General features: G+C 40.4%; 1 protein-coding gene across 1 annotated transcript; it reads right to left on the bottom strand.

Moving 5' to 3' along the window:
- Nucleotides 1-3,141: 3,141 nt before the first annotated feature.
- chrna4b (cholinergic receptor, nicotinic, alpha 4b) lies at nucleotides 3,142-20,968 on the bottom strand. The gene is made up of 6 exons (XM_065961688.1): nucleotides 20,604-20,968; nucleotides 16,481-16,632; nucleotides 14,420-14,464; nucleotides 14,222-14,331; nucleotides 9,376-10,810; nucleotides 3,142-8,088 (listed from the first exon to the last, which is right to left on the bottom strand). The coding sequence occupies exons 1-6, from the start codon at nucleotides 20,653-20,655 to the stop codon at nucleotides 7,963-7,965; spliced, it is 1,920 nt and encodes a 639-aa protein (XP_065817760.1). The 5' UTR covers nucleotides 20,656-20,968; the 3' UTR covers nucleotides 3,142-7,962.
- Nucleotides 20,969-26,116: the final 5,148 nt, after the last annotated feature.

Below are 26,116 nucleotides of genomic sequence, written 5' to 3' on the forward strand. Positions count from 1 at the left end.
TTTTCTCTTCTCTCCAAGTTATGCAAGTCAGTCGGTAAAGAATTGAACAGTGCATGGAAAGGAAGTCTTCACGCTGATGTACCTTTAGCGATATCAGAATATCAGTTGACTACACCAGATGCCTAAAATATTGGCTCCTGTCCCTGAGCCTTTATCTTTGTCAGACAATGGCCAATGGGTTTCAAACCTTTATCTGATGATCCTATTGAAATTTTCATTAGTAGTAGGATTTTTCAATTATTGTCATAACATCTTGTAAAAGGTCACACAGTTACCTTGACCATTAACAATCAAATCAGTTCTTCCAAGAGTCAATTTTGAAGATTTCCTGTCAAGGACTCCCGGGATAATGGGGTCTAAAAATGGGACGGACAGACGGACAACCTGAAAACATAATGCTTCTGGCCACTGCTATATTTGCTGCTTATCCTACACTTTTTTTTAAATGAATGCAGTACAGAAGATTCAAGCCAGCAGAAATTTGTAGAAGTTTGTTTGGACCCTGAGTCTGAGACAGATAGCCAGAAAACCAGTGACCGTCAGCAAGTCCTCACGACTGTGTTGTCCCCCAAGGGAAAGAGATAGTAAATACTCCATGATGAAGCACTCAGAGCAGCAGGGAGATACAGTGCACTTTATCAGCCATCCTCAAAGTCTCTGGAAGGAGTCTGGCAGAGCAGAGGGCAGCAGCACGTGCAAAACTCATGAACCCCTGACTCTGTACCCCGAGGGAAGCCCCGCTCGTCCTGTGATCTGTTGAGTGGCAGCACTTTGAGATTGCCAGTGACTGCAGGGATCACACTGAATTTGCTGATCGTTGAGGAAAAATGGCAAGATGCAGTGTGTGTGTTGATTTAATAGGATCCCTGGAGGGTCTGTGCTTCACGCTTTACCCCATTTATGACCCTCAGGTCTCTGAGGGCATTGCTGTCCAGGCAGGAGCAGATATAACTATGTGTGTGTGTGTGTGTGTGTGAATGTGTTTCTGTCTAGGTGTGTTGTCAACATTCTTGGCTGTCTGTATGCACCGCACACAACGGGCAGACGTCTGTCTCATAGATAGATCCTGACTGGCCTGTTAGGGGAGTTTTTCGTCCCTAATCGGCACTTATCTGAGCCTGGATTAAGTGATTAAGGAGCTGTGATGGGAAAAGTGATTGGAAGGCCACCTTGACAGATGTTTTACTTAGGAATTCATGCTAAGCTATCAGCTGAAAGCTACTTTCCTACCAGCGTCAGCCTCTGAATGTGTGAAAACGGCTGCAGCCTATAATGTTGCATTACAAATTTACATTTCAATATAAATAGCATAGAGAACAATCTCTGATGGCTAACATGGAGGAATTACTTAATTCTGTGTAAGAGCTAGACACAAGGGCCTTTCAGATAGGAGGCGGTGTGCGCTGCGCTCGCCGCGAGGTATGGTGCAGTGTTCATAAAATCCTCAGGGCACGCCAAGATCACGACTGCTTCACAAACACGACACACGTTTCTGCTGCTGTTTTAAAAACGCCTGATAGGCCCAAACTGTTGGACATTTCTTTTCCAACAAGACCTTTCTTGCCAATGTCCCGGTAGGTTTTTATCTACATCTCAGGAAAGTGAGACACCGTTTGTTGTGATCTGAACTTCCCTCCTATTGGATGCTTGTAGGTGACGTCACAGAGCACTGCACCAAAGTGGAAAATGTTTTAACTAACACACAGCACAAGAACGGCAAATGCGCCGTGCAACACACAGATAATGAATGTGTTTGACAGCAGCGTGCAGCGCCCACTGCATCCTATCTGAATGGCCCTATAGACTTATACTGGTACTGAGTGGGGGAAACTAAATAATTGATTTACCAATATCGCTGACGATACAGTGAATTTCGAGATTGGATCATGCACTGTATTTGCACCAATTTGATTATGTAAAAATGGTGCAGACGATGGTCTGTTCAGCTGTTTCTCTGCTTCATGTGTTGCAGACAGTGCTGAGAGTCTCAGGCAGCTCTGCTAGGGAAAACAATGAGGCCATTTTAATATCACCCCAAGATTTGTTTCTGCATCATATCATGTAGAAAATGTTTTTTTGTATCGATGTTCATCAGAAAACGTATGTAGATACCAATATGTCCATGATTGGACTATTTTCTGACTTAATCTCAATAAGACATGAGGTCTTACAAGAAAGACCTAGAATTACAACCACCACCACCACGTGGTTATTATGTAGAAAAAGTTTAAATTATCAACATTACCTTGGTGGCCTGTTGTTTGTGCTCAAAGTAAAACTTCAACAGGAAGCTATAGCCCGTCAGGTAACGTGTAAGTTATGTTATAAATTAGTTGTAAAACAGTCAGACCAGCCTAACATGCATGGACTATACAGCTATGTGTTACAATGTAGAAATATTACACACCTGTCTGGGAAGAAGAATCTCATACTGTAAATAATGTTTTAATCCTCTCAAATCCAGCAATTCTCTCCATCTGTGCAATGACCAACCAAGGTCAACTTCTGTTTTCTTTTATGCCTCCTCACTGTGCCTGTAATTTTTTTTTTCTTTTCTCGTCAATTTTTGCCTTTCTGATGCTCCCACAGTATCAGCCATAACTATACAAATATAACATCAGAAAAAAAGTCCTTAGTGTTCAATTTAGTTGTAAAAATGTAAACGTCGGCTCTCCTCTATTTGTTCACTATTATCATTTATCATTATTTCCATAAAGATAAAAAAAAAACCACATTTATCCAGTATGTTCTGGTTTGCTTAAGCTAGTCCTATAGTGGAATAATGATGATATTTTTGCTCTAAATTGATGTACTGTAAAGGCAGATAGACTCCTAACAGGTTATCAGGAAGCAGAGAGCATCATCAGCATGAGGTTGATCATGTCCCGAGGATCTGAGATGTTAAATTATAACACTTCTGTGTCTAAATGAATTATCAAAGACCTGGCATATGTGTCTTCACAGACAATCACTTAATTAACATTTGCATTAAAGGTTATTTTTTCAATCAAGGTAAATTTAAAAACATGACATTTAGTAATAGTAATGAAATAATGAATTACTTTCTTGAGGAAGCCACCGCTAATGACCTTTAATAAGCCACACCGTCTGATGTATACATTAGTAGTTTGCCTTTGTATAACTGTAATATACTGTAAGTATGCATATGAAAGGAAATCTTATCATTTAATGAAAATGAGTTTGTAGTTTCACAAAGACCAGCCTCCTTTTATTTCAGAAATAATCAGTGATGGTTACCCGCTGTATTGTGTATCTGGAATGAGAAATGGAAATTAATATCCGTTCTATATGAAGCGTACAGACAAAAGGCAAACTTTAGCATGACTATTGTTACAAAGCTGTATTTTTTAACTCATTAGGAGCTGTGACAAAGAGCAACACCACACTCAGACTTATCGTCCCGCCGCTCGTCTGCAGACAATGTGCTGGAATCAATAAATAAATCCACAGCACACCAGATATTACACCTTGTTTAAAGTGCTGCGTTTTCACATTGTGCTTAATTGCAATTTACTCCAGTCTGCGGTTTTACATCGTGATCAATGCTTGGTCTTCTGCTGATCCAGTGGAAATATAAGAGTTTGTTTGCTGAGGTCAACATTCGGGTCACATGTGGGCATTGCAGAGTAAAGTTACATGCTTTTAAACATAATCACATTACAGGTTTTTAATTGAGCGGGAGAAGCAGGATGCAGATTTACCGGAACAGAGTAAAAGAGGAATAGAGTTGAGTTGCTTTAAAAAATAATTTAATACTTTTTGTTACGGTGGAGACAAAGAATTCAAAGACGTTTCTCTGATAAATGGATGTCAAATGTTGTTTCTCAGGGGTTAAAAGTGACTCTAGTACACTCTTTCTGCACAAACCTTGAAAACATTTTAACATTTGGGAGCATAAAGTTTGAGTATCTTAAAGACAACAAAGAAACATGACCTTGTGTTTATGGTCTAAGAACATGCACTAACCTAAAAAAAGATATGTTATATAGGAATTCATATCACCCCAAGTTATGTTCACGTTTTATCTGTCTTCAATTCCAAATATTCAGTTTCCATTCTCAATCATTTGATCAATTTGTCCATTTCATACAATTGAGGTCAACTGAGATTAAGGAAGATTCAGCTTTTAAGACCAAAAAAGCATGTTTTCAAAGGAGAATAAATTGAAACCCCCTCACGTTCACCTTTAAAAACATTTCATACTCCTTTCAGTTTCGCTGTTTTTCATTACACACAAAAGAGATGAGAAATGAATGAAATCTAAAACTGCTCAAGTGTGACAAAGAAAGTCGAGGTGGCTTTGAAAAACATGTCACAGTGGAGGAAAAGGAAGAAAGAAATGTTTAATATTCAAAGGCATGGACAGCTCTGGCACAAAAAGAAAGTCCTAACACAGAGTTAAAGGGTTTAAAGGAACTAAAAACCAGATTTATAAACTTAATTAAAGTATCTAAAGAACAATGATCAGGTTTTGGGTTATTGCAGTTTTGCAGATAGTATTAGCAGATATTCTCTTTTAATTTATAGACTTACCTTATCTGTTTGATCAAGGGGTCTCCAGGAACTTTGGTTTCTGTCTCTGGTCTGACCAGCGGCCATTTATGTTGTGAGTCATTCATCCCTTAAGGGCCTGACACACCGTCGCCTTTTGTCTTGTCAAAAAAAAAGTTCCACTAGAACACACTGCAAAGACTACAGCCAACGGCCAACCACCACATGCATGAGAGGAAATAACTCTCCATGACAGCAGGCAGCGATAGTCTGTTGTTATGATAAGAGAAGACACTGCTGTCACTCACCACTCGTGTTATAGGTAGCCTACTAATGGAAAATAATGTCTGATAAAAAGTTAAAAATGGCGCTGGCGTTGTCAGCCCTTGGTCTTTTAGTGGAAAAAGAAAAGAAGAGGAGGGGGCAACAAATAAGGAGAAACCGCACTAATGGGTGAAAGCATGGATACTACAGTGGCATGCTCAAGGGGCTTTCCTGAACCTGTGAGGAGAGCTGGAGAGAAATGAAACCTCCAAACAGCCAATCAGAGAGATTCCTCTCACCGACGCCAAATCAACATGTCAAATCGGCCAAAAAAAGGCAGACAGAAGCCGTCAGGTAGCGGCTGAGCCGTATATACTGCAAAAACTAGGGCGATGACCGCTCACCGACGGTCCAACTAGGACCGACGGCCGACAATCTCCTCGGTGTGTCAGGGCCTTAAGCCTGTACTGAATTGGGAAAAGGGAAATTTCAAGTATGCTGCTCACTCTTCTTGGAATCGGTTTCAAGAGACTCTAAATCTTCCGGCGCTGGTTACCTTGGATGTTTTTAAAGGATGTCTTAATGATCTGTTGGCAGTAATATCTGACTTAAATGTTTTAACTGACTCTTATTGATCCTTTGTTGTTGATGATTTATGACATATTTGGATGTTTCTTACATGTTGTGATTCCTTTATTTATGTTTATTGTTGTTTAAGTGTTTTATGTATTAAACTAAGGTAATTGAGCTGCTGCCTGTCTTGGCCAGGACGCTCTTGTAAAAGAGATTCTTCATCTCATTGAGACTTGTCCTGGTTACATTTGGAAACAATCTTTTCTGTCATTGAAGTATGAGAAAGTGTCATTTAGTGTACATGAAGCTCAGCCCTGATAGAGAGAAGAATCAAGATAAGCTCAATAAAACTGTCCTTTACAAACGAGTCTCTCTAATATTCCTCCATGTATGATGGTGGGTTAACAACATTTATTCTGTCCTTATATACCGCTGAGGTGTCTTACAGGAACAAACTTTGTCATGTCTCCGCTCGCTGGCAGCTTTCTCGATATGTTTGGCTTTTGTTTCTCTGAAGAAGATAAACATTCAGAAGAGACTTCACTATCAGCCTGCAGCGACTTCCACTATCTGTCACTGCCAGAAGCCTTTTTGTTTCCACAACATAAAATCCATTACATTTCTCATCAGATCTGCTTGTATAGTACTGTGTGTGTCAAATGTAGCAGAGGCTGGTTCTGCTTATTTAACATAACCGTATACATGGTTATAAAATACATTTGGTAGTCATTTAATGATATTATTTCATTCTACATATTCACTTTTTAAATTGGTATCTATGGCCTTAAAAATCATGCTTTACAAAAATAACAAAACAGGAAAATCTTTCCACTCGTATTTATCTCATTTATCAACCAATACAAACATTGATCATGCTCTTTCCTTTTTAGGGGGCTTGGGTTTGGGGGAGGGGGGTGAATCTCATTCTGTTAAAACCACATAAATTATGACTAAAATAAATACTGAATATGTGTGTTAATAAAAACTGCTAGGATAAGAAAATTAATGTGTGTGCCATGTGTATATGAATACAGGCAAGGTCTGAAGTGTTTCTGTTTGCATTCTGACTTATGTTGACCAATCACATTTGAGCGGGCTTTAGTGTTACTGTCTGTGTAGAGTAAGAGAGGGAGGTAGCATTGTCCAATATGCAATAAAAGAACCCATCAGCTAACTTTAAAAAACAATATATGTACACTGTAAAATGTAAATAAACAGCCCGGGCCTTTATTCACTCGACGTCTGTGAAATGACCCTGCATTTATTTGAGACAGGCATCAATACAAGGCGTTCCTTAATTATTTCTGAACAAAACTCGTAGACAGCAAAGATGGAAAGGACTATTTCCACAATTTATTGTTTTGTGTCTTGTTGCTTTTCTTGTTTTTTATTCACAAATTATTTCAATTCTAAATGCAAAAGTGCCTCTAACTGAGGCTTGCCTTTATTTGTCAAAACGTGCAGCAACACCAGGCCAGTAAAAGGGACTGGACCTTAACTTGGTACCTTTTACCTGTCATACGAGGTGCTTTCTTGTATCTGAGTGAGACTCACCGGTCATTCAACTCCCCTAATTGTAAACCATTCAGCAGACATAGTTGTAAGAGCTACAAATGTAGCAGAGAAGCTAATAACGTGAGTGAGTGATGATGGTCAGGGGTGATGGATTGGTTAAACAACATAAGGGTTGGGGTTTGAGTCTCAGGTGACAGCAAAGAGTTGGCTTTGTGTACCTTTATAAGATGCCGAGGGTGGTGGATAAAATCTTGGGATGGGAAGACATTTAAATGTATGTGAAAAAAAAAAAAAAAAATTATAGACTTCTCATGTTTTTAGTCCTACTGTAAACAAAATTTACCAGCGTTTAAAAAAGAAGTCTTGGAATGGGTATCCATTTTTGGCGAACTGGATATCCGCTGGCTACACCTGAAGCCAAGAAAAATGGTTTCCCCCAAAGGCTATATCATCAGCAGATGACAGCTGATGGTTTCTGAGAAATAAATTATGCTCTTGTTACACTTGCTTACTATGCTCGTTCCCAAGCATACGTATATCCTGAATTTGACTCCTTAGACAACAGTGCAGGGACAAGCAAATATTTTATGGATCATTGGTAGGGCACTGCACAGTCAACTGTGCCACTGTTAAGATACAATTAGTGTACTATATAGATCCTATAGTAGTAGGAATGTAGAGAAAACTGAGATTTAAACCTAGTCTTTCTCAATACTATAAATATGTAACGTCCATTCTCTTGTGTGTTTCTACTGTTGTAAATGGGTCAAAGTCTATCCCTCTGTGTTTTCATGACGATCACAGTCTGAGCTACTCAGCTCAATGTCAAAGTGAAGTGGTGAGGATGGATATTTTTCTTCTGTTGGCCTTTGCCCTCATAAAGAATTTATATTCCCACTGGAATCAATGATAGATAAATAATCTCTCTCCTTCATCGGTAACCTTCTGATAACCTGGGGCAAGAGTAAGACTGTGTGACCGTAGTTCCTTTGAAAAATAGAAAATAAGAAAAATGATAAAACATTGCTTTTTTCTTTTCTTTTTTTACAATATGTGACAGGAAGTTGTCGCTTGGGTTCCTTCCTTCAATGACATATTTTAGATCATTCCAGCCAGCCAAGGTGGAAGAAATAGTCCAACAGATCCCAGGATACACACCAGTACAAACATCCAGAGGAATATCCTGTCAATGACCATGGCCACATACTTCCAGTCCTCCTTTACCTAGCAGAGAGGAGACACAGCAGAGAGGGACATTGTAAATTTCACACCACACCACCTTTCTTTTTACCAGCTGTCACTTTTCACCCTTGATTGATTTCTTTCGAATGGCTGATTTTTTCATTATGAGGCAGCTATCTCTCTAAATGTCAGTCAATCCTGATTGTTTCTCTTGTAAAAAAAAAAAAAAATCAAGGTCAATTTACTGGGGTCCCATTGTCTGAAGAGAAGGCCTTTTCTGGCTGGAGACATGAAGTGCATTGTGCTATTGACAATCATGCTGTCAGTTAATGCTAAACTTTCCCCACTGATTTTTAAAGTCATTGTACACACTTTGATTTTCCCCTGACAGTCAACAAAGACACCCTTCATTTCTTTGTCGAGCAACTCAGCAATTACCACTGAATCAGTACTGTACACTTAAACTATTTTGCAGTTCTCCAATTATAAAAGCATTTTTTACGGATATTTCAAAAATGAAGTGTTATGTCAGTTTTTTTGGACTGTCAAGACATAAGACAAGCGAACCGGAAAGTGCCAAACTTCACTTTTCTGATGGATAATGACAATTGTACGATACTAAAGAAAACCATCTGAAACCATACGATTCACTTGTCTCCCAAGGGACGTTTGTCTTGGCCCAGAGCATAAGTGCCAGCTTTTTCAACCAGTAAAGTTGGGCATGTACGGACCAAATCTTGACTGCACACTCATTAAAGTTGCCTTATAATTTGCAGCTAATTTATAGAAAGAATTTAGAATCTGGATACCATTTGTACTTCCTAAGGAGCACAACACAAGCTGTTAAGAGTCTACAACAACATAAGCTGCTTCATGTGTCTCTGGGTACCAGTAAACCATTTAGCTTAGCTCCTGAGGCTGTGCTTAAAGAGCTGAGTTCTATTGAGAGACACTAAAACTGTCCTGTGTCGACGGTGAATCACTGACCATTCTCTCACCGAGTCTCATTTAGCATTCTGTTTTTGTTTTTACTCTTACTCTGTATGCTTACAGTACTGAGGTGGTACACTGTTCCTCCTGGCACACACACAAATCTTAATATCTTGCAGTGAGTGATGAGAAAGTATTCCTAATGTATGCATATTAGAGTTTAGAAATAAAAATGTATATGAAGTTGCTTCCTTTGACAGTGATGCAACCTAATGAAAAAAATGGGTCTGGATTTGAAACTGTAGCCTAAGCCTGGCCTTTATGAGGTTATGCAAGTGAGTTTAACAACAATTCAATAGTCAGTCAGTGTGTTGTAGTTTCAAAGATGAATCAACTCACTGAAAAATCTGCATCCTCTGCCCTGAGATGATCTGCGATGTACTGAACCCCCTCTATTGCTCGTTGCATAGCTGGAGAAATGGAGGTAACCACAGTGTCCTGTTGGGTACTCGCATCTCTAGTGGTCCCTGCTGTGAGAGTTTCTGTTATGTGATCTGAGGGGGATTGTCTCTTCACCTGTCCTATGATCCCAATGACCCCAGACCCTTCATCATGCAGACAGCAGTACTGGAAGCTGCGGGAACGGCAACGATGTCCGACTCTCTGTGGAAGCTCCTTCTGATGGTCGCACATTTGCTCTGCACTGTGGGAGCGGCCATTCGGGGCCAGCAATCTGAATTCTTCCCTGGTGAGACTGTGGATTGGACCCATTGGTAACGTTGGAGGTAATGACAATTGGGAAGAAGAAGAGGCTGCAGATGTTCCACGTAGGGAAAGTTTATCTGAGAGAACTGAATACTGACCAGATGTGGTCCGGCAGAAAATGTTGGCCTTCACCGAGTGATCATCCTCATTGCAGCCCTCGATTGGGGATGAAGCTGGAGAAGGTGAGCACACAAGAATGCTTGGACTGTCAGATGGAGTCTTTGGGAGCGTATTCTCCACATGGCTAATCTGCCTGAACCCTGTCTCTAACCCTGACCAAAAGGCCTGCGAGTTTCCCGTCGCAGATATGGTGGCAGGTCGGATCATCATCTCGATAAGCTTCTTGCAGTGCTGCTTGGCCGTGCCTGGTGGACGCTTCATGAATAAAACCCGAGGCACCATGTCCAAGAATACTCTCCGCACCCAGTGAGGCATTTTGTGGGTTTGAGGCGACCTGTGATGAACGTTCAACACAAAGACAGTAATAATGATGGAAAGCGTGACAAAGACCATGGTGAACAGCAGGTATTCACCAATGAGGGGAATCACCAGTGATGTTGACGGTATGATCTCTGTGATCAGCAGGAGGAACACTGTGAGGGAAAGTAACACTGAGATACACAAGGTGATCTTCTCTCCACATTGTGATGGCAAATAAAACACCAGCACGGTCAAACAGGAGATCAGAAGACAAGGGATTATAAGGTTGATGGTGTAGAACAACGGGAGCCTCCGAATGATGAAGTAGTACGTGATGTCTGAGTAGATCTCGACGCAGCACTCATACTTTTTTGTATTGTACTTGCCCACCGCATTGATAATGACCCACTCCCCGCTCTCCCAGTAGTCCATCTGGTCCACGTTGCTGGCCATTGTGATCAGGTCAATCTTGGCTCGGTCATAAGTCCACGAGCCAAACTTCATTTTGCAGCTTTGCTGGTCAAAGGGGAAGAAGGTTACGTCGATGCTGCATGAAGACTTGTAAATGGCTGGTGGCATCCACTTGATTCGACCGTCGTAGAACAGATGAGCCTTTGTAAGGTGAGTAACTGCAAAGTCACCATCAGCACTGCACAGAAAAAGACAGGGTGTAAGAGGATATTATCAGACTGTACTTAATGTTTGCAAAAGGTCTTTACAAGTTGTACTGTCTGAGTAACAAAACTTCAAGTCGAGCAAAACCTTGGTTCTTAACACAAAAGTTATTATAGTTTCAACCAAAGCTAACAATCATCTTTGGTTGAAAGAGTTCAGATTTTCTCAGTGAAAAGCTCAAGAGTTAGTTCTCACAAGTTTCACACTCAACACTTTCTTACCTTTGACTGACTCTGGACTGTTTTGAAACTACTACTATATGAATGAATGGATATTTATTTCTATGTCAGGTCCTTTACATGACCCAATCCACATGGGATTATTCTGACACATTGGCTGAGACTACTGAGGGAACTTTCAAAACTTTTCTAGTTTTGGAAAATTACCAACCCTGCCTTTAAATTAGAATTAAGCATGATTGGAGATATTTAGGTACAGAAAGACTGGATTGCATATAGGTAGAGTATGTTGTTTTTGTTATATGTTGTCATTACGTTTTACTTGTTTGATTTGATTTAGTTTTGTTTGATGAACGCTGGGGCAAGAAGCTGGAACATTCATGTTTGACCCAAACTTTTTGTATATAAAGTTTCTTATTTTAACTTCGCTGTATGTTGTCTGTTAATTCTCATTTCCCTTTTTTGATTGAAGTGAAGTGAGATCTTACCCTTCCAGGTCAGTTATCTAATCAGTCACTAAACTGTCATGGCGGCAGCTGTCCGATTCCTCTCTCTTTCATCGCCTGTCTCCATAATCTCATTTATCTTTATTGGGATCCTCTCTTGCCCGTCCAGCCCTTTTATTACACACCTGAGCTCCACTCTCTATGTGCTGATTTAACTCATCATCCGACTCTGTTATCGCTCAACCTTGTAGCAATTAGCCTGAGTCCGGAGATTTGCTAACAGTCTCTGTGTGCTCGGTCATCTAGGCTGCGTTTATCTTCATGCTGTTATTTTACTTTTACCTGTACATCAGGCAATGCTTGTTTCCCAGCAGACAGAGCCATTATTACAATCACTTCAACCTGAATCATATATTTAACATGGGCAAAAGTGCTGAGGTGCATAAAGTGCGCAGGTTCCAATCGTACAATTGATGAAAGTCGTTAAAAATAAATAATAAATGAATAAAGAACCATGAAGAAGCATGACAACAGCCTCCCAGCGTGATATCTCCTTCCCTCCATTTAAGAACTTCATGAAATGACAACACCCACATCCAGCAGCAAAGATGAAAAACATGATACACACAGATACCCTCCGACTTGTTCCGCTCTATAATGGCTGCTGGGACAAAGCTGTTCCTGTAGCGCTTCTTTCTACACTTTGTAACTAAAAGTCTTCGTCCAGAAGTTAAGGAGCTGAAACTCACAATGTAGAGGACAGGACTCATCTTTTAAGACTGAGCTGGTGATCCGCTCCACCTGCCAGGCGAAGTACGAGCCAAGGTATGGAAACATGGAAGAAATGTCAAGAACCTTTAAACTTTTGAAAATGATTTACAGCTCTCTGTTCCACTTACAATATTTTATAATCTTTGTTTTTGAAATGCACTACTTCAAGCACTGAGAATGTCTATCACTCATTATATTTTGACGGACATAGTAGCTCTATGGACTGACAGTCGAGATCTTATTTATGTTATTGGTTTTCAAAGAAAAGGAAAATAAAGGATTCCACTACAAGCTCATCGCCCGTATCAAAACACAGCAAACAAACTAAAAGTTACTTTTGGCACAAGATATGTTTTCTTTCCTTTTAAAGTACGAGGCCATGAAGGCTCATTCCAGTTTTGAATAACGTGTAAACATCACAGCATTAAGTTTCTAGATGCACATGAATTATTAGTCGTGTTGTATATGCCGCATTTCCTAAACACACGTTATGACTCAAAATACAGAATATTAATACACTTAGTACATTAGGCTAACACAGTTGAACTGCATTTCTTATTTTAAGTACACAGAAAAACTCTGATTCTGAAGTAACATGGCAGCTGCCATATTGGAATGAAAACACAGTTTCCCCCTGTGAATCAGACACCTACAGCTTATCTGAAACTCAGTCCCAGTTTTTATCAAAGACTAAGATCTTTGTTTTTCTCTTCATATTTGATGCCATTAAGTTGCTTTTCAGAGTTGGCTGGTATGTGAGGGACCATGAAAATCCCTGCATCTGAAAGTTGCTTTTTAACTGAAAGGATCATGCCGTGCCTTTATTAAATCTCAACGATAGAGCCTCAGATATTTCATCACAGGGAAGCAAAGTGATGTTTGTCTAATAAAATGCATATTTGACACTTTTTTTTTTTTTTACAACAAATCCATCACGTCTGTTTCTGTTTTTATTGATTTCCCCTCATTTAGTCAGATACATACATTAAGTGAGGCACTTTCACAGGATGCATTTTTGTCTCAGGCCCTTCTGAAACATCCAATTAAATTTCCTCTTCTAATTCTCAGTCTGATGTAATGCAATGAACAATGTAGCAAGCTTTGTCTGCAACCACATCCATTACGCCTGACCTTGTTCACATTTATTTTAGCTAAATTACTTTATGACATTGGCACAGGAGAGGATGTTTGGCACAGCAGCATCTTCATGTTTTCCCTGAAGTCATACTGGTACCCATCTGTTGGAATGAAATCATCAAAATCTGAAAATTAGCATCCTGATATTTGCTTCTAAAAATGATCACTTTTATGCTAAATGGACTTCAGTGCTTTTCTACAATAGTCGTCTGACTACTTAAAGCGCTTTTCCACCCCAGGTCACTCCTATACATTCACATACAGATGGTAGAGAGTGCTGTGTAAAGAGTCCATCAAAAGTAACTAAACACCAAGCAGCAGGAGCAACTTGGGGTTAAGTGTCTTGCCCAAGGAAACATCAGGAGCTGCAGGAGCTGGCGATCAAACACACAACTTCCGGTTGAGAGATGCCCAACTCTACCACTGAGTCAAAGCCGCCTCTGATCCATGAGATTTCTTCGTATTAAGACTTAATACTAGAGGTGGGGAAAAAAATCGATTTATGTAAAAATCATGATTCTTCTCTTGTAAGATTTAAAATGTATTCATAACTTCAAAAATCTATTTTTTTTTCTTTTTTTGGCTAATCAGTCACTCCCTGCTAAGTGCTAAGGCTTTCTCTTTAACTCAGTAGAATGCAAAATAGAGCAACAAGAAATTTAGCAGATGACTGGAGTAGATCCTGAAGTATGTACCAATTCATAAATAGACTTTGAATCCATGAATCAATGAATCCAGAATCGTTTTGAATCAGAAACTGATTCTGAATTGAATCGTGACCCCAAGAATCGAAATCGAATCGAATCATGAAACACCCAAAAATGACCAGCCCTACTTAATACCAATGCTTACTTGTTGTAGAGGACGATGTCAGGCCTCCAAATTAACTCAGAGGGGATGCGGATGGAGGTGACATTTTCGTAATCCTCCGGGTTCCACCTGAGTTTGTAATCGTTCCATTCCTGTAGAAGAGCATTAATCATATGAGTACACTGTATAGCTGTAAGCTGAGCTGTATTTAAAGCATGGATTTTGTCTTTTGTAACATACCTGCTTGACCCAGACGTTTGTGGTCATCATCTGGTTCTTTTCATCCTTATTTCAAGAAGACAGACATAAACATTATAGTTACATTAATGTCTTTCAACAGAGATAGAACATCTTTCAAAAACTCAATTTCTAGTAAATAATTTAAAATCCGCTACTTGAATCAGTTATAGAAACAAATCAACACACACATGCTCTCTATATAAAGATAGATCAGTTGTGTAACACACCAGGAAGAAATACAAGGCAGAGCTTCATGCAAACCACCCTCACTGTACTTTCTACTCTTGCATTTCTGCCACTGCTGGCAAGCGGCTCCCTCCTGCTCTTCCCCAGCAACATCTGAGACCGAGCAGTCAGGGGAAAAACAGGAGAAGACAACTTCACCCCGAGCTGACTCTCGCTGTACTCGGCATGTGGAGGAAGCACTGTCACCTAATTGTGTATATCCAAAACCCCTCGGAGAATAATCCCTACAGCGATGTAGACTGCACACATTCAATCTTAGAGCTGCCCCAACTTTGCATGGCTCTCAGTGACTTCGTTATAGAACAGTTTTACCTTTAGTCGACAAAACTCTACAACATAATGTGTGTAAAAATAGAGTTTAACACTTTGTAGTGCAGGAATACTGCAGGGACTGGAAGGGAATGAAGATGGATTTTTGGGGGGCGAGTTAGCTGTATCTTGTTTGCAATGGAGAAGACAGTTTTGAATATTTGCTGCCGCTGTAAGCATTGACAAGACATTTAATCTAATTTGGGAAAAACTTCCATCTCTTCTGTTGTGGTTTCATTTCCGCTGATAAGTGATCTGTATATTAGAAATTGTCTCTCATGCCTCGTCAGCTGATCATAATGAACATAACAGAAATTGTTTCTGAAAATGCATTGTGAATACAATTTCTCTGTATCAAAAGCATTTAGAAAGAGCATGTATAGTAACACATTAAGATGTACATAACTGCTTCAGCAACTACACTGAAGAGACTGAGGATAGATTTACCTGCTGTTTCTGCTCTGCAGCAGAAACGCTCCGATATCACGCCTGCTAGCTGTCATTAGCCGTGTGCGTTGGAGGTTTGTTGTGATGCAAATTCGCAAGCTCATGTTTTATTTTTTTTGGCAGATACACGTGGTCCCAAATGTGCAGTGGTGGACAAAGTACACAACTTCATTACTTGAGTGAAAGCACAGATACTCATGGTCAAATCAAGTCGAGTACTTGTGCTTCAGCCATGAACAGACGAGGACTCTGTCTTCCATTTGACAACTTCATTCTCCCCGATGATGTATTTTTTTAAGGATAATTTTTCTCAAGAAGCATCAGGTCCTTACAAAAAGAAATTAGACCAACACCATCACTGTTGACGTCACCTCTGCATGCAGGTCGATGACATAATATCAGTCCATCTATTATCTTTACCGCCTTCCCTGTTCCCTGTAATGCCATCATTACAAACACTAAATGAACCGCCTGATCTGAGTGACGCTCTGCATTTGATTTACGTTAAACCACCTAAGACATGCAGAACTACACAAACACACATTATTGTCTTTTGGATCAGATTTTACATAAAAAATAAAAGAAAATGAATCAGCAAACTTCAGTTCCTTCAAGTAGTGAGGAACGAGAACATCCATAGAAATGTAGTGGAGTCAAAAGTTTGATATTTGTCTTTCAAATGTAGTGGAGTCAAAAGTGAAAAGTTTCCCCCCCAAAATACTTCTCAGGTACAGATAATCAAAAAATGTACTTAACAGTCAAGTAAATTAACATTAACATCCAGAGACATTTTGGTCGCCACTCATTGATTATTCCCCCTCGGAAATTCAAAGCTAACAAAGCTTCAGAGTTATTCCCATGTGCAAACTGGTCTGATAATGCCAGGCTGAATTGGTCATGCAACCTGAATCTTTAAAAAGTCCTATTAAAAATCAAACCCCACAAAAACAGAACAGAATACAGAATAAAATCATTACAGAGCTGACGTCGTCGCTGTGGGCTGGAGCACATTTCTTTATAACTCATTTCTTTAGGACTTCAACAAGGCTTTGTACTCACCACATCAATAAGCTGAGCAATAGACAGCCCAAAGTGGACGAGCACCGTGTCTGTGGTGTTCTCCACAGGCCTGGAGAGCTTATTGTAACGCACAAAGAGGTCGTGGAGCAGCCTTTCCTCAGCGTTAGCTCGAGGTAAAACCTGACAAGAAACTGATGGAGGACAAGAAGAGATCAGACACATAAAGAACGCTTTGACTAATGGTGTGACCTTTTGTGGCCCTTCTCTGTCCTTGATTTTTCTTTTTAGTGATGAAAAACCAAACATTTTGATCTTTGTTCTAAACTGCATTCAGATGGACAGTTAATGCTGTGTCTCTTTCATACACTTTGCCACACTGGCCTCCTACATGAAAACAGTTTGATTTGATTCTTTTTTCATTCATGTGTTTAATAGAAACCATAATTTCAAATGCATAACATTAAGATTGAATATTTTTCTAATGCATTCATCAATATTTGATTCAGCTGCTGGGCTATGCCACCATAAAGGATCCACTGTTGCAGGTACAGAGTGTAATCTAAAAGGAGGGTGACCTCTATTATACAGGTGGCATATGGTTACATGAGACAGTATCTGAGAGATGAAACAAACAGAGAGAGTGGATGGAGGGGTGGGGGGAGGGGAGGGCAGGAGATGAGAGAAAGTAAAAGAGGAAGGATGAATCTGATTCTGAGGACATCCTCTGTGTCTCTGAACAGACGTGCTGATGGAGCGATCTGTCCAGACGTCTCCTCCCTCCCTCCTGCCCTCCCTCGCTCTCCCTCTTGCCCCCTCACGGCCTCGGTTTCTCACTCTCTGCCATGGACGCCCTTAATGGAGCAACTCAATCACACACACACACACACACACACACACACACATTCGGTTAACAATTGGCTCACACAGCGCTGAGGATGACCCTAACAAGGTCTGGGTACAATTAAAGAGACGGGGTCGTCCCAAAGCTCGTACAGTACAGTCTCTTTTGTATTCCTATCCTGATATTGAGTTTGGTATTTTTCTATTCTGGACTTTGTGCTGGTGGTTCAATGACACAGCAATACATCATGTGCTGTGATTTATATATTTCACCAGCCTCACTGATATTTCATGTTTCTTTGCACTGCTGCATATCTCCCCGTCCATCGTGTGAGGAGCATTCTGACGTTTGCATTGTTTTATTGCAGGAAGTATTAATTGTGCATGAGCTGAGGGCAGATTTTTTTTATTACCTTATTAACACATCCGTTGTGTTATTGCACAGGAAGGCTATAAATCACTCTCTGTCTTTATATCTGGCATTCTAATCTTGTGTTCTTAAAACGGGGGACCCAGGTGTTGTTGGCATGCTGCTGGCCTATCCTCTCAGGTCCTCCTGCCCACTCCATTAAAGCTGATGGGCTGTCTGTCCTCCAGTTGCTTGAAAACTGACATCCTCCATTCTTAAAAGGCATGGGATCAATATCTTATTAAATGGATATAGTTTCTTTGTTATTCTTCCTGTTTGCACATAAATCTGTTTGACGTCAAACAACCTTGAAATGTCTCCATGTATTTTTTTTGTAAGAGAGAAAACCCGCACACACAGGTACCTTTGTTTGATCACATCAGCTCAGAGCGATATATGTCCAACGCAGCCGATATTAAATAAAAGAGAGACGCACGGGTAGATTCTACAGCAGCCTCACGACTAATGGGTTTAGATGGGGGAGCTCGCAGGGTGTCCTGACTTTGACAGTGCGCGGGTCAGAGCGGTAATGTGTGTGGGTAACTGTTGGATGAGTTTACTTCTGTATGGTGTGCTTTACAGGACACTATGAATAGCACTGGAACGGACTGTGATGTTCCCAGACAGTACAAGTGGGGGGAAAAAATCCACTTTTCATTGTAAAACTTTTCAGTTGACTTTCATACTTCAACATTGCCTCCTTTATTTGGACAAATGATCCCGATCAATCTCCTTTAACCACAACCTTTCCCCAGAATATACTTATATATTATGCTCACTTCAAGATATACAAGATTAATTATGCAAGTTATCTGAAAAATCTGGTACAAAAATGATTGCAAACATTAATTTATTCAAGGCACAATGCTGACAGCTGGATGCTGATTAAACTAGATGTGTCAGAGTAATGAACCCATTCTGTCCTCGTATGATCTATCTATCCACGCAGACCAATAATGCTTGAGCAGCAAATTTTCTTGCTCCTGAACAAGGCGGATATTGCTTTTTACTAGGTCACTAAGCAACAGAGGGACTTTGCTTTTAAGCAACCATTATGACGATAGGAAAAAAAAAGTGTCCTTTTTTTGTATCTGTGTCCTCAAGGTTGTGTGATTTTGTCACTAATTGTGAAGCTAATCGCTGCAGATTATCCTTCAGAAACTCCAAGCCATTCTGATAAATAAAGAGGGATTTGAGCTTCATTAGGGACCGTCTGAAAAATATTTGGATGGGGGAGGAGGGGGCCTGTCCTTGACCCAAAGTTGTACTTATAAAAAAATTAAACCTTTAGTTGGAGTTTAAAATATTTTCTCTGAACCCATTTCCATGTTTTTACATTATCCACACAACCCCTAATGACGTATTTATGATAGAGATGTTCCATTGCATTTCTTCCTGACACTAGTTTGGGTAATCCACCCCGGGTGTCGGCTGATAGCAAGTACCCCTCCAATACTTTTCCAATTAAAAAACAAAAATCACATCAGTCGAAATACTGTTGTTGTTGTTGTTGTTGTTGTTTATTCACTTTTAACCCATATTAGAATGTAAGCATTATTAATTGCTAATCTGTCGTGCATCATTTGTTTTGGTTTACAAGCTTCCCTCACTCAGTACTCTTTGATCGCACTTTGGATGTTGACTGTGCCATCATCGTGTGAGCTGTGTGGGCGCTGATGCTTTTCACATTAGCTGTGATTTAAACTCCCCTATAGCACCACATTGTCTTTGTTTGTTTTTGTCACATGATCATTTAGCTGAACTTGTGGATTTTCTCAGAGTCTAATTGGTCATTGCATGGGATCAGTGTATTGACTGGCACACTCACTGACCTCCAACAGCTCGTATTAGGCAGTATTGAAGGATCGGTACTGTAATAAATTCTAATGTATGACGACAACAACCGAACAGAGAACAAAGAGGTACTCTGTCATTTTCAGTTTCTTCTAATAGCAAATTTGTGACCAAATTTTTCTCAATGTGTTATTTTTGTAATAAATCAGGAAGGATAGAGTAGATTATTTGTCATTCGAAAAGTTACGTTTAAATATTGTTTAAAACAGTGTTTCTCAACTGGTGGGCCAGAAATGGGCCTGGTAGCCGTTTTGAGTGGGTCTGCCTGGAGGAAAAATATGTAAAAAAGTCTATGAAGCGCTTTTTAAACACGTTTGACATGTTCAGTCACTTTGTTCGGTCACATCTTGGACTCTCTGAGATTGGAACTTCGCCATTTTGTAATTTAATAGTTTTGATTGTTTTTGAAAACGTTCCAAACAATTGGGTCGTGACGTCACATTAAGGTTATGGTGATGGGTCCTAAGGCTATACCAGTTGAGAATCACTGCCAAAAAACATTCATTGGGAAATTAATTTGATTAGCTCTGTGTCTTCAAATTAACTTAGAGAGAGCCCTTTTATCACTGTTAAAGTGTGATACATCCCATTAGACACCATGGCAAACAATTCCTTCTTAATATCTAAAAATGTATGGGCAGGATATTGGGTTTTTGGCAGGGCTACCTGGTGACCAACACGTTCTTATATTTTATCTTTTGAAATTGCTATTTAAGTTATATATATTTAAGTTATAAGTTAAAAACATAAGATTAAATCACATTTGAGATATGACAAAAGCGCACACCTGGGGTTTTAAGGTTTCCTCCCCTTACTATAAATAGGGTTCAGATTCTCACAGACACGATGAGTATGAACCTGGCCAAAGAGAATATATTTGTTTAATGCTGATTGACTTAAAACAACCCTAAAATTAAGCACATAATCTCCCAGTGTGGCTCCACCTGCCCCCCTCATGTGCATCTATTCTACCACTTATCATTTTCATACAGTCCCTTATTTTGATCAATAAAACCAAGAGGTGAACAGCCTTTATTTAAAGAAACTGAAAGGACTTACCTTGTGGAGGAAAACCGAAGAAAAGCAAGACTAAACATGTGTATATATCCATAGTGCCCTCGGTCGTATCCAACTCTTGAAGTGAACTCCCTCCAACTTGTGCTGGATTTCAGCTCTGATGAAAGGTCATCTGTTCTGTCACAGGCGAGTCCTCAGGAGGTTAAACAGTCAGACAGAGAGGTCATGTAGGTCCATGTCTGCCCAGGGCCTCGTCTACCTCCTGTTACCATCTGTCCATCTCTTCAGCTGCCCTTCAGTCCGGTCTGAATGTGTGCGTGTATGAATGAGCACAGACCTGTGGTTATCCTGATCCAACACCTGAAAGTCCCTCCTCGCTCCGCTGGAATCCTTCATCCAAGTGTGGCTTATCCCTCTCTTCTTCTCCTCCCTCCCTGTCTACATTACTCCCTCCCTCACCTCCCATCTCTCCGCCTCCTCATCTCATCTCCCTCTCTCTCTCTCTCCCTCTCTCTCTCACTCACACACACCTCATTTTTCTCTTTGCATTTCCCTCCCACTTATTTTCTTTCCTCCATGCATGTTCCAGTTTTCTGTAAAAAAGAGCTAACTTTTTTTTATGTGTATGTGATAGAAAATGATCTGCGCGTGTTAGTTTGCAGATCAGTTATCTGTATGTGAGAGGTGTTACAGTGTGTGTAGATGCTTGTCAGAGTCCAGTCTGGTAGAGGTGCCAGTGAGTCATAGCACCTCTGGATAATCTTCAATCTACTCACTTCCCAGTCTCCCAGGAGCATAGAATCTAAAACCCCATCTCCTTTATCTTACCACCCTCCACTTCTCTTTTTAACACCCCTGACCCTCACCTGCTGTCAATTTATCTCCAGCGTAATGCTTCACACACACAGACAGAGTCTTCTCCCTCGCTGCAGCCTCCCTGTGCTTCCCTGCCAGACTCCTTTTATGGCTTTTACACTTCGTCACCAAGGCTCAGTGCCAATGGGCTGACCATCTATTGAGACAGCTACATTTGCTTGAGGTGTTTGCTGTTTTGTCCTTATCCTTTCTGTTTTTCCCTAGCAATGCCAACATGTCGGTTCTGATGACATAAAGACTCAGAATATACCAGGAGACACTTAAAGAGCCTTGACTCAGGAGTCATGTTTACTTAAGATCGACTATGCAGAATCCTGCTTTTTACTTTTCCGACAGTTCTTCCTGACTCTGTTACATGATACAGCGCAACAAAAGAGGTTTTGGGCTGAGATATATTTTGCTGCTGTAGATGTCTCTGTCAGATATACTTCTTTTCAATACACTATGAGCCCACAGAAAAAAGCCTCCGCAGTGTACACATTGATTTTTCTAATCAAAGACGCAGCTCTCTTGATCCTGTGATGACTAACGGCGACTTGACAGATGAAGAGATTCCTCTCACCGGTGCGCCGCCACAGCGCAGATGTACCTTCCTACCATCAGAGATTTAATAGCCGATTATTTACTTGGATTCCTGACAGGAGTCGAGCAGGAGATTCTAAGTGGGACATGGCAGCGACAGGGGGCCTCTGGAAGAGGAAATTTCCCTTTCGGTAAAGGGCAGGGGGCACAAACGGGCCAATTAGAGCCTGGTGGGTGACACACGCATTTGTTTGTCTCATGCCCACATATAGACACATATAATCTCCCTCTGTGGCCGCCTCAGCTGATGAGAAGACCATCTGCGCACTCATGGAGCGTTAAGAGAGGAGAAGGAGTGACAGTTTTCACCTCTTGCAGCAGCCTGGTTAATATTTTAAATCAGTGTGATATCAGAAAAAAAACGCAGCGATCTCAAAGCAAGCCCTTTGACCCCTGCTTAGGAAGGTCACATCTCAAATATGCTCACTGACCCTTTGTGTCATCTCTGTGAGCAATAGAGGTTGGTGGTTGGTATCAAAATGCTGCACTCTACAACTTGTTTACAAAGAGTACCATTGTGATGCAATCGAGTTGAACATTGGGGTTTCCAAAAAAGTATAGTTTGCACAGTGTTGTGGCAAAGTAATTTTTGGGCCATTTTGCCTTTATTGAAAAGGACAGCTGAGGAGAAACAGAAATCTTAGGACAGAGTGGGGGATGAAATGCAGTAAAGTGCCGGGGTCGGATTTGAACCCACAGAAGCATGCAGAGGCTTTCTAGTTTGGTTACAATCACTTCTATCTCAACCAGTTCTCTTGCCCGCCTCCATCGCTGCAACACCTGTTGGTTTCATGTCTGCCTGGCAAAACCAAGGGGCGACCAAAACACTGCCTACCTTCTAAGGTCAGAACAAAAACAACTGGAATCTAAAGTTAGAAGGAGGACATACTGGCTGCTGCATTGTTGTCAGAGAAGCCAGCACTTCAACATAGCATGTTTCCTTAATGTCTGATCATATAGTAAGTTAATTTTATTATTTCATTCAATACAGATCTTACAGTTCGCTTTAAAGGCTTTATATGTCACTTTTTGATCCAGCAGATGTCGCCCTTGAGCACCAGCATAAAACCAAAACAACTAGCGCTGCATTGCTGTGTTAGCATGCTAATGCTAGCGATCTTTATTATGCTTGTATCTTCACACTGCATGTAAATTTACCTGAAATGAGCGTGATCTAGAAACACAGTTAAGCAGTGAGTACAGTATGTTATTCTAATTTTCTCTAGTCCCTCAATTAAACTACTTTAATTCGCGAGGGGAGGAGTCAGCTGCCGTCCTGACGATGTAAACAAAGTGAAGATAGGACTCGGAAAACTCGGAAAACGTCAGTGGGACAGTGGGACTCGGGTGTTAGACCCATTGTAGACAGTCATGACTCACAGAGTTATTTTCAGAGGATAAACTTGATTTCTATTATATTTAAGTGTGAAAAATCACATATAAAGCCTTTAAACAATAACAATCTTAGATTTGTCTCCCACTGATGTCATTTCAACGTGAAGCTGTGATGTCAGTCCATGTCAGGTTACAATCGTGGCTATAGATGATGTTATAATTAAATTATGTGATGTTCCACGTAAGAATAGATGATAATTCTCAAGATTAGTCAGATGAGATGGTCTTTAAGATATTTCCCATGTGAGGAGCTGTTCAAAGGGTCCCATAGCAGAAAAAAAAAAAAACCCTCTCCATCTAGTTTGTACAACATGTTCTCTCTTTTTTTTGAGAAAATCAAATAGGTATATAAATGCTAGAAATGGCCAAATGGCGAGCACTCATTTAAATATGGGAACATTAATGCACTTTTTCAGACAGTCCTTCCCGGAAGACCCTGTTTAGCATCAGACACATCCTGGAAAGACATAATAAATTATGTCCTTTAGAAAGCATAGCAACTTTACTCTCATTTTTGAAAAGAAAGAAGCCAATACTTTCAAAATATGTTTTCATTTCTGTAAATCAGCCACACCGACATATTAGTCAAAATGTTAGTGCACATGATGCCAGATTTATGATTACTCAAACTGTGAGACCCCAATTATTGTCCTTGACGAGGAAAAGACAAGGGACTGCAGAAGCTTCAGATCCTATCTGAACTTTGTGGTTACAATGTTAATGAGGGGTAAAAAATACATAACAGATTATCATTCTCAAAGACATAATATTTCTCCTTTCTTTAAAAGTCTATTACAGCATTAATTTTCCTAACTTTGGGATAACAGCTAAGCTCTCCTAACTCTCCTTTCTCCCCAGGTAATAAACTGTGATATGCGTTTAATCCACATGGCTGTTCTTTGATTAGTTTTAACACAATCAACTAAATGTCAACAGCTGCTAACAAAGCCAACATTCTTTCTAATATACGCTGAATTAGGTCAGTAAATTTGTCTTCCAAATGTGCTCAATGCCTCATTTTCTGCATCTTTTCAGGATTTGCTGTTAAGCTCAGCAAGATGATTAGGGACAGAAAAGTGAATGGTTTAATTATAAATGGACGTGAGCTTGTATAGCGCTTTTCAAGTCTCCTGACTACTCACTCTTAATCCGCAGGTCACACCAACCCACTCACACCCATTCACACACTGATGAGGAAGAGGCCGCTAAGTGGCTATCAGTATTCCCATAATACACATTTATACATTTAAGTGTGTTGCTCAAGGACACATCGGACATGTAGCTGCAGGACCCCCAACCTTCCTGTCGAGATATGACTGACCCTACCACTGAGCCACAGCCGCTCAAAGATCAAGGAAGTTGGATTGAGTATTTTGGATTTCCTGGGATAAATTCCAACTGTATAGATTAAAGGCTTTATATGCTTTATATTTTTCACACTTAAATGTAAAAGAAATCAAGTATATCCTCTGAAAATAACTCTGTGAGTCCCACTGTCTGTGATGCTTTCCGAGTTTTCCGAGTCCTATCTTCACTTTGTTTACATCGTCGGGACGGCGGGCTGACTCCTCCCCTCGTGTATAAAAGTTGTTTAATTGAGGGACTAGAGAAAAGAAGAATAACATACTGTACTCACTGCTTAACTGTGTTTTCATTTCGGGTAAATTTACATGCAGTGTGAAGATACGAGCATAAAAAAATTAGCATGCTAACACAACAATGCAGCGCTAGTTGTTTTGGTTGCATGCTGGTGCTCAAGGGTAACATCTGCTGGATCAAAAAAATCACATATAAAGCCATTAAGATACCAAATATTCTCTAAAAATCCTATCCTAGACTCTCTATAGGAAGCTTCTCTAAGATGCTCCTGGATTTTATTTAAACATTTTGGGCTTGATCATCAGACACGAGTACACTACATTTCTCTCTGGTCTTAAACAAAGAGATAGATGATTCTGCCTCAGCACGGCCCTGTGAGCAGGGATGCAAAGATGTGTATGACAACAAGTGTAGTGGGAGGTGCAGCTATAGATTTCATGTTAATCAGACAACTGCCAGTGGTCTTGTGGGGATTGAATCATGGGTTAGAACAGTAGCATTATTGATAGGCTCCCAAAACCCAGTGAGGCATCCGTAGTATTGATCAGACCACAGAGCGTGTTCCCACTGAAGCCGGACTGAAGGAGAGCTCTGTGGAACAGCCCCGGGATCTGAGATCAACAGGTCAGCCTGCACTCAACAGCGCATGTTTTCGCCTTAGTGATTCATTCGGCTCTCTTTGTTACTCTCACACTGACACGCATATCCACCTTCATGCGCACTCACCCACACAGACACAGGGATTCATCCCATGCATGCATAAACACCTGGCCTACTAGAGCTGCCAAGTTCTCCTGTCAATCATTGCCACTGCTTTAAAGAAGAGACACAAATCCCATCTGCACTTTTCCTGGATTATGAGTTTAAAATAAAGACTTTTCACATTTACTTCTCTGTCCTGCAGGGACGAGAATAAAGGGTAGATATTTCAGGCTTTAGTGATCATAATTATGTTGGTGCCACAGTTTTCTTTTGTCTAGTTTTCTTATTAGTTGGAGAACAAAAATTGATGAAATTAGCACCCCGAAGCAGTGGATGGATGTTGAAACCATCCTGAATGCTGTGGGCAAATGCAAATATTTACACAGTTGGATGCCAACTGT

Source organism: Labrus bergylta, chromosome 12 (genome assembly GCF_963930695.1).
Source record: "Labrus bergylta chromosome 12, fLabBer1.1, whole genome shotgun sequence".
Classification (NCBI taxonomy): domain Eukaryota; kingdom Metazoa; phylum Chordata; class Actinopteri; order Labriformes; family Labridae; genus Labrus; species Labrus bergylta.

Excerpts from the sequence above, each read along its gene's own strand:
- chrna4b (XM_065961688.1), bottom strand. The coding sequence starts at position 20,655 with ATGGATATATACACATGTTTAGTCTTGCTTTTCTTCGGTTTTCCTCCA. Across the intron at positions 14,465-16,480 it reads TTGCTCAGCTTATTGATGTG|GATGAAAAGAACCAGATGAT; the intron begins GTGAGTACAAAG and ends TCTTGAAATAAG. Across the intron at positions 8,089-9,375 it reads CAGAGGATGCAGATTTTTCA|GTAAAGGAGGACTGGAAGTA; the intron begins GTGAGTTGATTC and ends CCTCTCTGCTAG.